The 16521-nt window shown below is 47.3% G+C and overlaps 1 protein-coding gene across 1 annotated transcript in view; it reads right to left on the minus strand.

Moving 5' to 3' along the window:
• Positions 1-16521, minus strand: part of COL23A1 (collagen type XXIII alpha 1 chain) — a 184680-nt gene that overhangs the window by 26280 nt on the left and 141879 nt on the right. Inside the window, exon 5 of the mRNA XM_040603911.1 lies at positions 782-808. Within this exon, the coding sequence (XP_040459845.1) occupies positions 782-808 (27 nt within the window). The remainder of the gene's footprint in view (positions 1-781; positions 809-16521) is intronic.

The following is a 16521-nucleotide window of genomic DNA, read 5'->3' on the forward strand; positions in this document are numbered from 1 at the left end:
GACTGACTTCTGCCCACTTTGAAAATCACAGTTGGTTTAGGACCAGAGCTTGAAAAGATTTCACATGGTGCCCTCTAGTGAACACGGTGGAACAGAGTGGGATTTGGACACAAAATACAGAGCTGCGACCTCCTGCAGCAACCATCCAGCCGAAGGAATCAGAGCTGGCTTGTGAGCAGCTAACATTAAAAAAAGTGCGTCTTTCTGTAAAATAAATAAGAGTGGAGTGTCTGAGTATCCAAGGAGTTTCTAAGAAAAAAATATTGTCAAGAAAACAGCTCATAAAATGAAGTCCAGGCTTTCCACAAAGTGTTGCGTGGACACCGGGCACTCTCAAGCACTTCCCACACATGGGCTCCTTCAGAGGCAAACAAGCCCAGTTTGGGAACAATTATTTTTATGACACCACTTTGTAGTGCCAGGAGCACAAAACCAAGATTACTGACTTCGGTTCTTCCATGGTGCTGCTAGAGTGTATTTCCCAAATTTGGCCTGCTGCCTACCAGCAGTCTCAGCTAGCTGAGCTGGTGCAGGAGAGGGAGAAGCAGTTGAGCTGAGCTGAGAGGAAAAGAAAAGCTCACCTCTAGCTGTGCCAGCCAGCCCTGGCTCAGAATTTAAACCTGAATGTGTTACAGACCACAGAATTATTTTCCTAAATACAGTTTTGTCTCCTAAACAGTTCTGTAGGTAGTAATAAACAAGTAATAGTTGAGACTCTGCCTATCTATTGCAGAGCTGTCTGAATAAAGACATGTCACATTTGGCACACCGTGCTACTTACTGGTTTGCCATCCAAACCAAGAGGCCCCTGAAAAAGGAAGGAAAACTCAGTATTATTAAAAAAGAAATAACAATTTAAAAAAATTACCAATGCAAACAGCAGTATCAGTCATGCTCTGAAAAGAGGCTCTACTTACATATAGTACAATCTTTGGCTATGTTACTTATATACCTAATCCTTCATCCATGCAATCCAGCAGGAAGGTTTCACAGAAGTACAGTAAGAGATGTCGAACAATGTGCAGAGTAAGAAGGAGCATGAAAGGAAGCGACAGGATTAGTGACAGGGATATGGTGACACTGCCCTGGCACAGCACTCGGGACTTCCTGAGGTTTTTAAAGACTAAAAGAGCAGCAGTAATACAGGTCTGGTTTGATTAAACTGAGCAGATCCCAGTGATCAACCTCAGATCTGAACCATTTGTTTCTGCAAAAGGACTTGCTGAAACTCTACCATTTTACCCAAGATGTGGGGATCACCCATCACTCTCAGTCTGTAACGGTAAATCTCATTGATGGGGAGGTGTGTCTTGCTGTGGAGGAAGGAAGGGTGCACCTGCCCCGTGGGCTGATACCCAAGTACTGCTCATCTGCGGTGATATAAAGCTGGAAGCGCACTTTTATCTGCAGGACCAAGCACTCTGTTACCCCAGTTCTACCCCAGGTCTCCCCTGTCTAGGGATGCTGCAGGAGCGCATGTTAAACCAACAGGAAAAATGGCTTTCCCCCCACCATTTCTGGCATGTAAGCCCTTAAGTAACATAAACCCACTGAATACCTTGGGCCATAGGAAACCTTGCTTTGGAGAAGAGGTGCATGCAGGGAGAGGAAGCACAGGTGTTCTAAGGCCCCCGGACGAAGGCAAAGCTGCCCCTGCTCTCAGCCCGAGCTGGCACACAGGCACTCGGGGATGAAGAGAAGCACGCAACAGTTGAGGTAAATCCCAGAACTGCCTTTCCACCAATCCATGAACTGCTGCCTGAGAACTTAAAACCTTCCCTCATTTAAATCCAAAGAAAGCTCAGCCCTGCAAACCGTTCCCAAAGAGACATGGCACAACAGTTGCGAGTCAGCAAAGCTCTCAGACACCTGCTTCCACCCCCAGATTTCCAACATGTGCCCACGTGCTTCGCTGGGCGAGGATCTGCTCCGGAGGGAGCCATGGGCTGTGCCAAACGGCGGGCACTGCATGCCTGCAGCAAAGCCTGACCCAGCACTGCAGCGTGGCTGGCTGCTCCCGCGCCCTCAAACCCAACCTCTCGTCACTGCCTGCTGCAAACCCAAGGGCTACGCTTCCAAAACGGTACCTTGGGATCAGCACCCGCTCCCCTCCTACATCTGCCCTGCGGGGCGCACGTGCATCCTCCTGGGTCCCTCTGCAGCCGTGCTGGGCTGAAACGTCTCCTTGCATTACAGCCCTGCAAACTGGGAGGACCTACCAAAGCAAACGTAGCTTGGACTAGGGTATAACGCAACAAGAAAGCATCAAAGTTTTCTGTATTTCTTAGGGAACTGATTAGAGTGAACTTTTTTAAATTTAGCTTCAACCTGTGATGGTGAAATTGAGCAAAAGAGAGAAAGATGCGTAAGATAAGCCCAATGGCTGCATTAAAAATAGCACTCTTCCAGCTCACAGCTTTGGCCATCGACAAGGAATAAGTCAGTCTGCTGGAATACGAAACCCTGGGACACACACAGCTCTGTTAGGAAAAAGAGGTAAATCCAGGTGCTGAATCCTGGGTGGGGCATCAGTACCTGTGTTATAAGGACTGGGGGACCTGTACAAGAGACTTTCACCTGAAAATAAATGGTGATTTCTTCACACACACGAGATTTCTGAAGTGACTAAATGTAAGTTATACTGTTCTCATGATGTATAGTTTCTTATAAGGACCTAGCAGTACACAGCTGCTACATAGCGGTAATGAAAAACAAACACAAATGCAGTCACATCTGTTAATGCAAAGGCTTGCAGATCACACCAAATAACTACTTCTTCCCCCAACACCCCCTCCATACTTTATCTCACCTCAATGCCTTACATTATAACACCTGGGAAATGCATCGGGTCCACGAAGTTTCTTTTCCTGAAACTATGATTGTTTGAGGTGACCCACCTGAAGGTCCCGCTGCAGCTCTCTGACCTCCAGAGGACAGGACATGGGACCTGTGCAGAGAACTTGCAGCAAATGCAACTTCTCAAAGGAGTAGGAGTCCCAGATTTTTATTATTATTTTTTTTTTTAATTTACAATACCAATTCATCAGCTTTTAGCTATTCTTGTATCAGTCCATAAAGGGACATCCAGAAGGAGAAACAATAGCCTATTCAGGGGATGTTTGTTTGAGGGAAAGCATTTAATGCTTGAGAGAAACAATATCCATTGGGCTTTCAACAGGGCTCTCGGCCAGCTGTGCTGCTGGATGGACATGACTAACTCAGACTTTTAAATGTTTTGTTAGTCTGGGCTGGAGATTTAATTGACTCTGCTCTACCTGCCCAGCCAAACGTCTGCGCGAGCAAAGGCAGGTTTCTGAGAGCAGCCAGAAAATTGCATGTGTAAAGTAGGAGGGAGCATCTGAAATCTGGGCTGGCTTACTTGATGGCTTGCAACTTTCAGGAGCACCCATGTGTTGAGATCATTATTGTCTTTCATTTGAATTATGCTCCATGTCATTTTAATTAAAGATGAAGCAATCCTTAGTTCATTTGATAACTAAGGAACAGGAAAACAAGAAGTAACCCCTTATTCCCCCAGTCAAAAAAGTCACACTTATAGAAGTTTCATTTTGGAAGAACAAAAATAATTTCCACTTAACCAGCACAGCATAGGAAAAAGGTGAGTTTTCCGGACACCCCATTACAGGGCCCAAGTAAGAGAAAGCATCGCAGTGACTTCACACTGTGCTTTTTGGCCAGAAATAAATTTCACTCATTCCTTTGCCCTCTCTCAGTTACAAGCCTTCTGCTCCAAATCACACACACAGTGATCACACTTTACATAATTAAATACTCACTACAGTGAGAGGGGATGAACCTTCTGTCTAGGACAAAGCTGATGCTTTAAGACAAGGTAGAGAAAAAATTCAACCAACTTCCCTTGAAACATGATTCTGACCAAAACCACCACTGCACTGGCCAAGTGCAACAAAAATCCATTGATCCTGGGTGCTTTGAGGAAGAAGACACCAATGTGGTCCCAGACGATGCCGTCTGGTGGCTGTCAGAGCCCACCCCTGGCTGATAACCAACTCAGATCTCTTTCTGACCACGCACCAGCAAGGACCGCCTGCGTCTGGCATGGGGCCAACACAGCTCTGTGGGGCATCCTCCACGTTTGAAGAGAAAAGAGGAAACGTTGCTGTCAGTTTGATAAAGAAAATATATCCGCAACATCTGGCTGGAGGCCTCTGGCTGCCAGGGCAGGAGGAGCTGGGTTAGCGGGGAGAGCTGCTGACACGGAGCAGGGGTGAGTGGTAATTGCAATTACTCACCTTGGGGTTTTTTTACCCCTCCCAAACAGTAAGCACATGGTGTTCCTGCCGGCACAGTGACCCAAACCACAGTGCATCCCCACTGCCATCGCCTGGGTGAGGACAGTATTTATATAATGATAAATACTTTATGGTATACATTATTTTATGATATATATCTATACAACGAGGCAGAGAATGCAGACACAGGTCAGGTATGACCTTGAGCAAACCTTGTTACTACATCATGCACTTTTGCTGCATGCCTTGGTTTGGCCATGCAACATTTCAACTTCAGAGGAAGGAGCTACACTGAGATAGGTATTAAAACAAATTATAGTATTTCTGTTTGTCTGTTTCACAGTAGCAGCTCAGGAGTCTTGAGATATAGCACCAAAATGTTGAAATGATGGCAAAATCTAGGTTAACTCAATGCTGAGATCAGCTGAAGGCTTGGGAACACAGTTTTAAGTTTGCCAGAAAGGGAAGACGTGGAGCTTGCAAGCTCTGATTCACATGAAAAAACTCTTCCAATAAATAATAAGCGTTTCCCCCATGCATCCCTCACCCCTGCTCAGAGCAAGCCCAGGTGCCAGCCTGGCTAACTGGCCCTCTGCCTTCCTCCTCTGGTGCCATTATTGCTGCTGGCAGGGATGTACTTGCTCTAGCAGCGTTACAGGAATTTTAAGGGGGTAAAATATCTAGTGAAAACGAAGCCAGAGATTATTAAAAGGACAATCTTTCTGAGCTGGGAAATCTTCTCTCATGGTTATTTTTAAGGTTTCCTGCTCTGCTAAAAATTAGCACAGGGGTCGGAAGGAACCCTGCAGTCAAATTTTAACAAATTCAAAGGGCTGCCTTCAATCTCTGTCTCTGTGGTTTCAAAAAATGGTAAAATCTTACATTTGAGGAGGAAAGTGTCAGAACAAAAGGGCAAAACAATATTTTAGTATCCCTGCAAAGGGCCCTGGGTCATTAGGCAGCATGGTCTGTAGCGCAGCCAGGGAGCAGGGACCAGCCATTCCTATAGGCTACACTGTAAATCTTCACAAGCAGGACAGTGTCTGCTGGTGATGCGGTTCCTCAGCACATTTTTGTATGAGAAGCAAGCTCTGGGCAAAAGCTGTGGCCAAGCACACCCTGCCAGACCCGTCACAAGGAAAGTGGAGAAAGGCAGCCAGGTTGCTGTGGCTCCTCTGAGCTTCCCAGCTGAAGGAAAAGGAGAGAAGAGGGACTGATAAATGAAATGGGAGTCCTCCAAATAGCAGCTGAGAACTGCTGGTGCTTACTGCGAATTAATCTAGTACAAGAGACATGCTCTGGGATGTCACCTCATCCTTGTCCCCAGTACTGCTACCACCTCCTCCCTCAAGTCCTCAGTGCAGAGGGACCAGAAGCCCTTATAAAAAAAAGCAAGTTTCCACTCCATCCAGTATCACCTCTGCTACTATAATCATTTGCCCTTCCAAATAACAGCATTTAAATATCTGTCAAGAGATAGACTCCATGTATGAAATCGGTCATACTAGAAATTATCCTGCACACACACCAGCTGCAACGGCTGTGAGCCCGGACAAGTCCTTGGTGGGAGGTTCCACCTGCATCTGCCCTGACCTCTGGAGTCTCCGGTGTGAGACCCTGAAATCACGCCAGCCTGTAGCACAACACACTGTTGGAAATGTTTCTACGAGGAGCTGTCATATTTAAGTATAAGATCATTAAAATCATGATAGCTTCATGTTTAACTTTATGTAGTATGGATGGTCTCACTGAAATGGCATGGGACTGCTGCACAGGGCAACAGCCCTGCACTTACAAGTAAATAAAGATTTTTCAGCATGAACATGATTATTAACAATCCTTTGCTAATCATTTTCTCTGTTTAAGGAAAGTTCCTCTTTGCTTGAAAAAAAGCTATTTCAGTATTGTCCAACACAAATTCCCCTTTGGTCCATGACTGCATGCAAACCTGAAAACCATCTTTTCATTACCAGGTGATAACGATTTCTTCATTTTCTAAAAAAATCAAATAGCTTCTACAGTTTTCCTATAAGCACAGAATATATTTTTTATTTAATGCTTGTTAAGATTTGTTTTAATTTGGAAAAAAATTTTACACTTCTCATTGCCACGCATCAGTGTTCTTTCTTTAAAAATGAAAGCAAAGAACATTTGAAAAGAGGGAAGCTTAACTAGCTTGGCTACCCCAACAAAGAATACAATGTCTTCTAAGCCTATTTTCTGGGTAAATCAATAAAATGCCTTTTTTTGTGTGTCTTATTTTCAAAACCACTAAAAAGAGCAGAGCTCCAAAGCAAGTCCTGATAAATACCCTGTTGCCAGATTTAACATGGAAACTATTCACATATGACATGCGCTGAGGTCCCAGTTTTGCGTGAATTAAGCTTGAAATACATCCAACCTTTGTGGTTTAGCTAATACCTTTTAGCAAATGCAAGCACCTCTAGCCGGGCAGGTCCCCATTCCCCCCCACCCCCCCCAGGCCATGGTGGCAGGTAGCCCAGGGGCTGCCTTAACTTCTCCAGGGCTGCTGCCACCCCCCAAATCAGCCTTGCTGGCACCTGCATCCTAGCAGATGCTGACAGCATGCCACTGAGGCCACAGCTTTCTGCACTCAAGTATCAGCTGATTTATAGTCTTCTCCAAGAAGGCACTAAGATGTCATAGAAGTAAAAGATAAGCCAGACGCAGATACTTGTTTAGCCACTAAGTTGTATTCCAGGATCAAAACCTACTTTAAATGTCAGACTTCACTGGCACATTTACCATGAGAACAGCAGGCAAGAGAAATTACTATTACCAGTGGCAACTTCCACCTGGGACAGCTCTAGATATCAAGCACAGCAGGAGGCACTTGTGTAACAGAAGATGTCACACAGCATCTTCATTTGACTTCCCTTGATAGACCAGACCCTACACGTGGCATAGCAGAAGATGCAAGAGGACTCTGAAACCCAGGCACAGCTACTTCTGCCCATTCATGTGCATTACCCCATGTCTGGAGACAGCTAGGTGTACAAAATTTGGGGGGCATAATTCACTGCCTATGAATTTTTGAGGGTTTAATGGAAACCATCTTCTGGTTTTGTTCTCTGCCCCCCTCCATCCCACTTGCTGCCATCACCCTGTATAGGCTCAGAGCCAGGTTCTCCTTGTTTGGCTAGAAACCCCTATTTCACATTATAGGGGAGGGCAATTAGGGGTTCCCCAAAATCCACCTCCCTGCAAAACACAGCCCTGCAAGTAACATCCAACCACAGTCTTCAGGGGGATCCTGATGGGGCTGCCCCAGGCAGTGGGGTGAGCTGAGCGCTCCTCACCCGTGGCAGCTCTCACCCCTCTCCCAAATTTCCTTCCAAAAAGGCCACCTGAGTGCACCCCAGGGATTGCCCACAGCATCTGCTGGGGCTCAGCATCACCAAACCCTCAAAGACTCCTCTGAAACTTTTGTTTGGGGGAACTGTACCCCACAGCCTAAGCTGACAGCAACAAATCCCCCAACAGAGGTGTCAGGCAAATGATGCAGAGCAGCAGCCTGATAAGAGCCAAGTGTCTGTTAAACCAACCAAAGAAACACAGATCTGTGCTCTATTCAAAAAAACCCAAAAAACCCCCGACCCCAAAAAATAAAAAAAATCTGTCCTTAGACTGCTAGGCGGCCTCTGCCCATTCTTTGATGGAAGCGGAGCAGAAAGGAGCAGTAATTTGCTAAAAACTTCACCCATAATGCAAACCAGACTGCGGGGCTCTGCAAGGGAGCAGCCACCTCGGAGGCTGGGCTGGTCCATGCCGGGCATCTGGCGGCCATGCAGAGCCAGCCTCTGCAACGACAGCCCAGCTCCCTTCCACAGGGCACAAACACTTCCAAGCACTTCTGAAATCCTTGGGAAACAAAAACAAAAACCCAGTACCCCCCCCTCCTAAACCCTACCCTCAGGATATTTTTGGGGCAGCGCCGGGCCCTGCCCACCGTTCAGCCCCTCCTTTGCATTGCCAGCATGGGCTCACCAAAGTGCTTTGGTTCCCAGCTGTCTTCCCAGTCATGCCAATCATATATATATTGGGGTTTCATTGTGGATATACAGGACCTTTTCCCATGCAGTAGCTGCCTCTTCCTTAACCACAAGATGCACCTTCTTCCATCTGTTTGCAGAGCTCCCTCCTTATTTTGCTGGATGTTTTTTCCAAGACGCTCAAGACAAAATGCCTGGAAACAAATCTAACACTGACTGGTTCAAACGGGTGGAAAGCAAATGCTGTGCTGGAGCTGCACGGGTCACTGCTCAGGTTTGTGAGCAAGGTTACTTGGATATGCCACAACAAAGCTGGTTTGTTCGCTCCTCCTGACATAAAACTGCCGTGATTCCTGGGCAGGCATGCCAGATCAGCTTATCTGGTGCTGAGCATCATTTCAGAAGCAAAAGTTCACTCATCTGTGTATCACATTGCACCAGTTTTCTTCCAAAACAACAAAGTGTTTTTATGGAGGAAAGAGTCCCCCAACTTCCCCCAAATTTCTGAGGCTGAAATGAGTTCCATGTGTTCTGCACAACTGCTTGTTTCAAGCTTTTGGTGCCCAATTGGCTTTTAGTTTTTTTTTTTATGTCCAACTATGAGAGAGGAGATGGCCTCTGTGGCAGGAATGCAATTTTGAAGTCTGTAAGCAATTGTTTTGGAAGAATATTGACATTTCAAGCAAACACTTTGGCCTTTTACTGCCTTTATTTTTTCCCCACCAGTACCATCCCTGTTTGACAGTTGCTGTTTGGATTACCTCTCTTACTTGGTGAATGAGCAAACTTCTTGGTTTTTCTCAGTTTTCCTCTGCCTACAAGCCAAGTCTTGATACCATGTGACTGCCCAAATGCACTGGAAACAGAGATGCAGATCCACCAGCTGCACTCACACTCGATGCAGGGAACCAGAGAAAAAGCAGAATGAGAAGCCAGAAACCAAACCCCCTGCTTCAACCAGGCATTGGGTGGGGAAGGACTTTTTCCACCATCCATCCTTCCAGCCATCCTCATTGCCAAGCCTCCCCCTACATGAGCCAGCTTGGGATAAGGAGGACAGCTGGGTCCAAGACATCACCTGAAAAGCCGCGTGTGTCCCGTATCAGAAATTTGCCTGTGCAATTTGGGCAGAAAAGTTCTCCTTGCTGTTGCTGTCAGCACCTTCACCAGACCCTCTCTTCTCCCTGGCCAGAAACACTGGAAGGCAGAAGACAAACAAATGCATCTGCAATTCCTCTACTGGGTGGGATATAAGACAAACCTTTTATTTTCCCTGTGGAAGAATTACCTCTAAATCAAAAGAAAAATAAACTGCTGCCACGAAGAGCTGGTCTTTACAAAATCATTGTTGTCTCCACATCAGAGAGCCAGTACACGGATGTAGCAGGAAAATACACTGGATCTGCTTTCCCTGCTTAAAGAAGTTTTCCCCCTAGGCAAATAATTACGTGAACTGGCCACAAAAGTGATATTAAAATGAAAAAGACTAGAACTACAAAGTTTGCCTTATAAAATAAATATTTGTTACTTCTGTCTTTTGGGCTCTTACTGGGAGAAGTATGTGTGCAAATGACTTCATACACAGGAGACACTCCTTGAAATCTGAATGCTTATGAGTAAAGATATTCATGAGAACACACACAGGTCCAAACCCTAAATTACAGTTATGACCTTGATGAACCTAGCTAAGAAAACAAAATAGCCAGCTTACCAACAGAAGCCTTCATTCTGGGGATGGATACCAATCACATGACACAGTATTTGACAATATCTAAGTCTAGCAATGACAGATGTTAAACATGAAAATTTTTAATTCTGTGCATGCATAACCAACTAAAACATCCATGCAATGTACAGGCATTCTATGTCTGTACGTGAGCGATCACCCAGGGTCTGGAAAGCATCTGTCTACTGCGAAAAAGCAGGAAAAGTTTGAGATCCACATGCTTTTCCCTACAGCCCATAAGATCTGACCACATAGTATGGTCTCCTACATCTCACATGGGATCTCTGGCAGCCCTCCTGAAGAGTTAAATCACTGCCTGTTGCTCTGGTTTGGGCTCAGAGCAATCTTGAGCTACCCATGACTCCCTCTGCAACTCTTCCAGGCTACACCTTGAGTGTCCCCAAGCAGGACTTGGATATAATTGCGTAGATGGAGACAACTCATCAAGTTATCACTTCCCAGTTACTTCTACAGTTCTCCTGTGAAAGTACTTTATTATTATTATCACATCTGGCTTTCTGGTGGTGTTGTTTCCAAAACACCTGGCTAACTACAGGTCTTGGAGCTTTCTTCTAAACTCTGAGGGACCACAACGGGATGGAGGAACTGCCACCAGGAACAGGCTTGGGCACATTCTGCATTTCCCACACATCAGCCTGTCTGCATTCATAATACATTTATGCATCACAGACAAAAAGCTTGCACAGACTTTCCCTTGCTAAGTTATCTATGCTAACTGAAGTTCTTAGTTGCTGAGGGGAGAAACCCCCAGACTACATTGGTTATGGCCAAGGTCTAGAGCTGCGACCAAAGTCACTGTCACAGTGCTCTACCGCACTGGGGTCGTGCAAGTCAAGGAACCAGCTTCCCTTCTGCATGTGCTCCTCCAACTCCTCTCCCAGACATCAGCTCAGAAAACCACATTTGGCTTCGCTATGTCTTCAGAATGAATTAAAAACAGAGCTTATCATCCTTACAAATCGATTTCCAGCTATACGTGTTACAGCTGACTACAGTGGATAACTCTGGATTTACAACACTGTAGCCAAAGGAAGATGTTAGCTCACTGTTCAGGGCTCCCAAAATAAAGTTTCTGAAGATGCTGAGCTGCTTAGCTCCAACAGCTCCTTTGCGTGAGGTGACCTGTAATATACCTAAGAGTGGCCTGTACAAGAGTATTACAATTTTGACTGAGCAATTATTCCCCAACAGGTGCCCTAAACATTGAGCCTGTATTGTATCTCTCCTTTATTGTAAGTCCATTAATTGATTATATTTGAGTTGTTACCTGTCCTTAGAAAAGGCTGCCATTACTCAATATTGAATTACTTTGAGTAACAAGCTGCATTGCTTCAAAGCAGGTAGAACCTGAAGCCTTTTCGCTCCACCTTCCCAAAAAGATTCCCACTATTGCAAGAGACGGGCAGAACGGTGCCTGGGCTCTTCCAGGCAACACATTAATGATTTACAAAATTCAGAAGACAAACATCATACATCAGAGGCACAAAATTAATAACATTCTGCTCAACTAAAAATAGATGCTAATATTTTAAGAAAAATGTATAAAGTGGAAGACAACTCTGTTTCATATTGTACTTCTGTAAAGCCGTTGCCCTGCTCTGTTTTTTATTAATGAAGACATGCACATGAAGTAATTCCCCTCGTTAATCAACTTCATTCTTTTGGTTTCTTCCCACTTGAAGTGACAACCCTCCATTTGGGATGTCACGTAGCGGTGTAGCAGAGACCAATTTTAGTGAGGGATGAGTAGCAGAAGCAGATGACACTCTCAAGAAACAGAGGGTTTGGCTTCAAAAGGCCTCTCCGGTAGACAGGAAGAGGGAACGTAGTGGGTTCTGGTGAACCACAGATACAGCGGCTCACTGGGGAAGAGGAGAAACACCATGTAGAAGGACAGCTGAGCAGTTTGAAGGAAAGTATAAAATCATCCCTGCATGGGGCTGGGGATGGGACAGGGCAAGGCTGCTAAAAGCACCACCATTGCTTCTCCCCTTCCATGCATTATTTGACTCCGCTGAACAGCTGCATAATGGGAAGATCTGCCTGCACGGAAAGGTCAGCTGCAAAGCCTACTCACAGTTTGGCTCTTCCATCTGCTCCTCATTTTCTCTTTCTTCCTCCTGCCCAGATGCAGCTGCCCACCCTGCTAACGTAAGCAGCCGAAAGCCCCGCTGCATCAGCCCTCTGCACAGCCAATCCCTCTGCTCCTCTCCCAGCTTTACGAGGGCAAAAGCCCCCCGACACGCTGACGCACTGACAGCACATCGAGGGGAACCACTCCACAGCGCGGATGCTCCTTGCCTCAGAAAGCATGGCCCAGGGCAAGTCCCAGGGGATCCTGGTCCCAGCGCCTGGTTCTGCCCAACGAGAAACACTTTTCCATCATTGCAGCAGCCACCCAGCTGCTTTTCCTCTCCTCCAGTGCCCTCGCACAAACCCAAGCTCAAACTTCAGGGCTGTGCTTCTGTTTGGGGATGGGCTGGGTGGTCTTTTGGCAAAGGCTAAAAGCATCATACAGATTTTTTTCTGTCCATCTAATCTGATCTAAAGGCTGTTGTCATCTCTTCAGAAAAGTTGGTGATGGGAAGCACCAGAGCAAAACAATACAGTTAAACCAGCACTGGCTGGTAGCCCTCCTGCAGCAACGTCCTCCTCAGCAGCAGGGAGACCTCAGCACATACTTGGACCCATGCAAAGCCCAAAGTAAGGACAACCAGGGCTCCACCACCATGGCCATAGCCACTGGGCACATCCCTGAGCAGGGGGATGCAGACATAGCATTACCATCAGGCAGGGCTAACCAAAGGTAGATCAAGTTGGTTAGGACCTTGTCTAGAAAACCGTCATTTTCTCTCCTGAACTGCTCATTTTGCATCATTTTTATCACTTCTTTTTCTTTAGAGACCACTACATCACCAATGAATCAACATAGCCCCATAATCCATCTACAATTACCAATTATTCTGGTATTTCTGTATAAAGGAATCCTTTATGCTGTAGTTTTCAGTCGCTGATGCTGCCTGTTCATCCCAGGACACCAACCACTACAGACCTATGTGTTACTCCAGCCCACCACCACCAGCACAAGAAACCAGAGGAACATCACTGTCCTGCAAGAAGGACCGTGTAGTTGTCAGATGAGAAAAGCAACCTGTTGGTTGCTCTCGACCTTTGGGGTAAAGTGCTCTGTTTCCCCTCAGATGTTTTAGGTATTTTTCTCTAAAAAGGACTTCCAAGATTAAGATTAGTCTTTTGGCATCAAAAAGAATAACAACCTCCTAATTCCCTGGTGCCTTCATTTGCATTCTTGCAAGCTCAGAGGGTACAAGGCAGGCTCTCAGAGTAAGCAGATTTGCACCCCAAAAGCCAGGAGCTTATGATGATCACTGCCACTGTTACTACCTGCAAATTACACAGTCAAGGTAAGGAAAAGAAATATTGTAGGTATTTTGGACGCTAAATAGATCTGCCTTTCTCTGTCCTCAGCTCTCCAAAGAGCACACACACATAACCCACATTCAAGCCCCTGCAGAACCTGAATGATATTCAATTTAACAGCTCTTAAACTGACTCTCCAGAGACCCTTCCGCCCCCAAGACCTGGTTCTCCTCGCAGCTAAAGCGAGAAGCACAGCGAGTCACGGCTTCTGCCTTGTTCACCAGTCACTGGGGTCCTATGGGGGCTGCCTCAGCCCCACCCAGGCTGAATGCAGTTTCCACTGTGTGTAATGGGGTTACCTGCAGAGGATGATTTTTATGCTGCAATTTTATTATTTGTTAAATGCTGTTACAAGTCTAGCAAGGTAAGTTTTGTCCTTCCAACATCAGCTTTCCTCATCTGTTAGAAAACCCCCAAACTGAATTAGATTCTTGGTCTGGGGGTCAAAAACATTTTAAAAGCCTCCCCAGCACTGCAATTAAAAAAAGAAAGTCTCAGAAAGGGCAATCTTCAGGTAATCTCTGAAGCAGCCAATATGGCAAAGGCCCGTGTATGGCAGCTTGAGCTTGTGCCTCACTAAGGATATCTTTTTCCTTAATCTGCCCCGATATCAAAAGTTTACATTAAGCTATTCAACTGCACAGTCTTTGTCCTTCTGTCAAATTTGGCTGAAACGGGCCAAGTTCAAAAGTTACTGGCAAAAGAAGAGAGAATTCAGACTCAAGCAGCCCCTAACTCATACGAACCTTCACTGAAATTCAGGCTGAGGCATATGCTGCGATCCACGTTCAACAGGGTGTCAAAACCAAGTAAAAAAACAAAAAAAACCCCAGAAAAGCAACAAACCTCAACATTCTTCATAGTAACATTAGCAGGACACACTGTAAGCCTAAAAATATAAACTAAAGACTCCCTGTGGTTTACAAAATAACAACGAACCCAGAATTTCATAAAGAAGAAACTGTTTCTAGTGCAAAGTTTTATAGTAGAGCACAAACCACTCTTTAAGCATCAACCTATTGAAACCATCTTATTCTCTTTGGGCCCCGTCTCTGGGTGATTTCATCCCTTTAGGGCTTCCATCGCTCGCAGGGTGTTAAACGCCAGCAGCTCACAAATAGCCACCACACACCGCCAGCAAGGGACGCGTGGTACCGCACCTATTTGTGACACCGAACACCATTTAATACCCACCCGCTACCTCTGCATTCGCACCACAGTCGCCTCCTGAAACAGCTCAGAGTCTGTATGATCACCCTGGAGGGAGCTAAATAATTTAATCGATTTCACTATGCAACGGGATGCAATAAAGCCTGTCCATGTGCTGCTGCTAAGGCGCCCAAGCCTGCTTTTAGTTTCTTCCTTCTTCAGGTACACGCATTGTTTTAGCAATGCGGTTATCGTCACCTCCTCGTTAGATAAAGCTAATGAGCGTAGCCACGGCCACATGGATGCAGCAACTGTGTTTGCTGGGTTTGGCTCAGCCAGTTTTGGAAGTCAGGATAAGGCCAGCCGGACGGCGGCTCCTGGGAAAAGGTGAGCGAAGGAAAAAAACTTTTAGTGACATGAACGCCGTCCCCCAGTGCAGCGGGGTGGCAGGGCCGCGGCACCACCGAGATCCCTCCGCAGGGGCGGGGCCGGCGCTGAGGTGACGCTCCGCCCCCGGCGGCACCGCTTCCTCCCCGCGCTTCTGCCTGGCAGAGCCCCGGGCGCGCCGTGCCAGAGCAGCGGCTGCTGCGGGGCTGCCGCTCCGAGGCCGCCGCAGAATTGCCCTTCCGCAGCCCCTCAAGGCAGTCTCCCAGCTGCGCTTTTAATAAATTAAACTCTGCGTTCCCCACAAGCCACTCGCTCCTTTGCACAGCCTCCTGGCTCCAGCACCCTGCCGGGGCACCCCGCGGCACCGCTGCCCCTTCTAGGCCAGGCGGCAGGGCAGGGGCCGGAGCCGAGGCCGGAGCCAGGCGGCAGGGCAGGGGGCCGGGGCCGAGGCCGGAGCCAGGCGGCAGGGCAGGGGGCCGGGGCCGAGGCCGGAGCCAGGCGGCAGGGCAGGGGGCCGGGCCGCTCCCGCTGCGGGCTGGTACCGCCTGAGGGAGACAAAAGCCCGCGCTGCGCGCGCCGCGGTCGCCTCTCTTCTGGAAACCAGCGGCCCTGTTCGCCTGCGGGCTTCCCCGCTGCTCCCTCGTACCAAACTATTTAAAATCAGCTGGTGGAGCCCCAAGTGCTTTCGTCTTAAGGATGTAACGGCAGCACTGGCTTGTTGTGAAAAATCCACCCCATTTGCCACCCTTCTCCCCTTCTGGGGCTGGTGCCGCTGAGGAAACATTTCTGTCCTCCCCGGGGGGCTCGCAGGGGTCTGGGGAGGAATGAAAAGAAAACTCAGGCAGCTCAGTGCTCCCTCCAGCTCTGCCACAGCCACAAAACACGAGGGGGTTCGGTGGTGCGTGGGCATTCAGGGGGCACAGCCCCAGGGCATGAGGCGGCACAGGCAGTGAGCGAGGTTTCCTAACACACTCCTTTGGGGAAAAAAAGAAAAAGAGGGTATCAACCACAGGAAGGAGAAAGTGAACTACTCTTCATTACCTTATAAATGGAACAGGAGGGCAAACAGTCAAGCAGCCCCTTCCACAGCATCAGGCCATGCAGGACCCACTGCACCCGTTCAAAAAGCAGGAGCAGAGCTGGAAGCGTGCTGTGAACACGGAGGATCCACACAGTGATTTTTACCAACCTATTAATTCTAGTGAGTGCACACGCAGGAGTTGCTCCCTGATGAGCCATCGAGCCCCTCAGAGCCGGAGCACCATGGTCATCCAAGGGCATTAATGGGGACAAGGGGATCTGGCCAGAAGCAGGTCTCCCTCCTGCAGAAAGCAGCTCGGAGCCTTTAACAGCCACAGGTTGCCAGCCTTATTTCTCCTCCAGAGGATACGTCCTCCTAACACAGAGACATTTCAGTGGTGTTCACGGCCATAGGAAGGGCATGGAGTCCCAAGTACCCTTCCTCCTCCTCTAAGCCTCTGCAAAAATTTCTTCTTGCCAACAGGCACAGCAG

The sequence above is a fragment of the Falco naumanni genome, chromosome 8 (assembly GCF_017639655.2).
Source record: "Falco naumanni isolate bFalNau1 chromosome 8, bFalNau1.pat, whole genome shotgun sequence".
NCBI classification, from domain to species: domain Eukaryota; kingdom Metazoa; phylum Chordata; class Aves; order Falconiformes; family Falconidae; genus Falco; species Falco naumanni.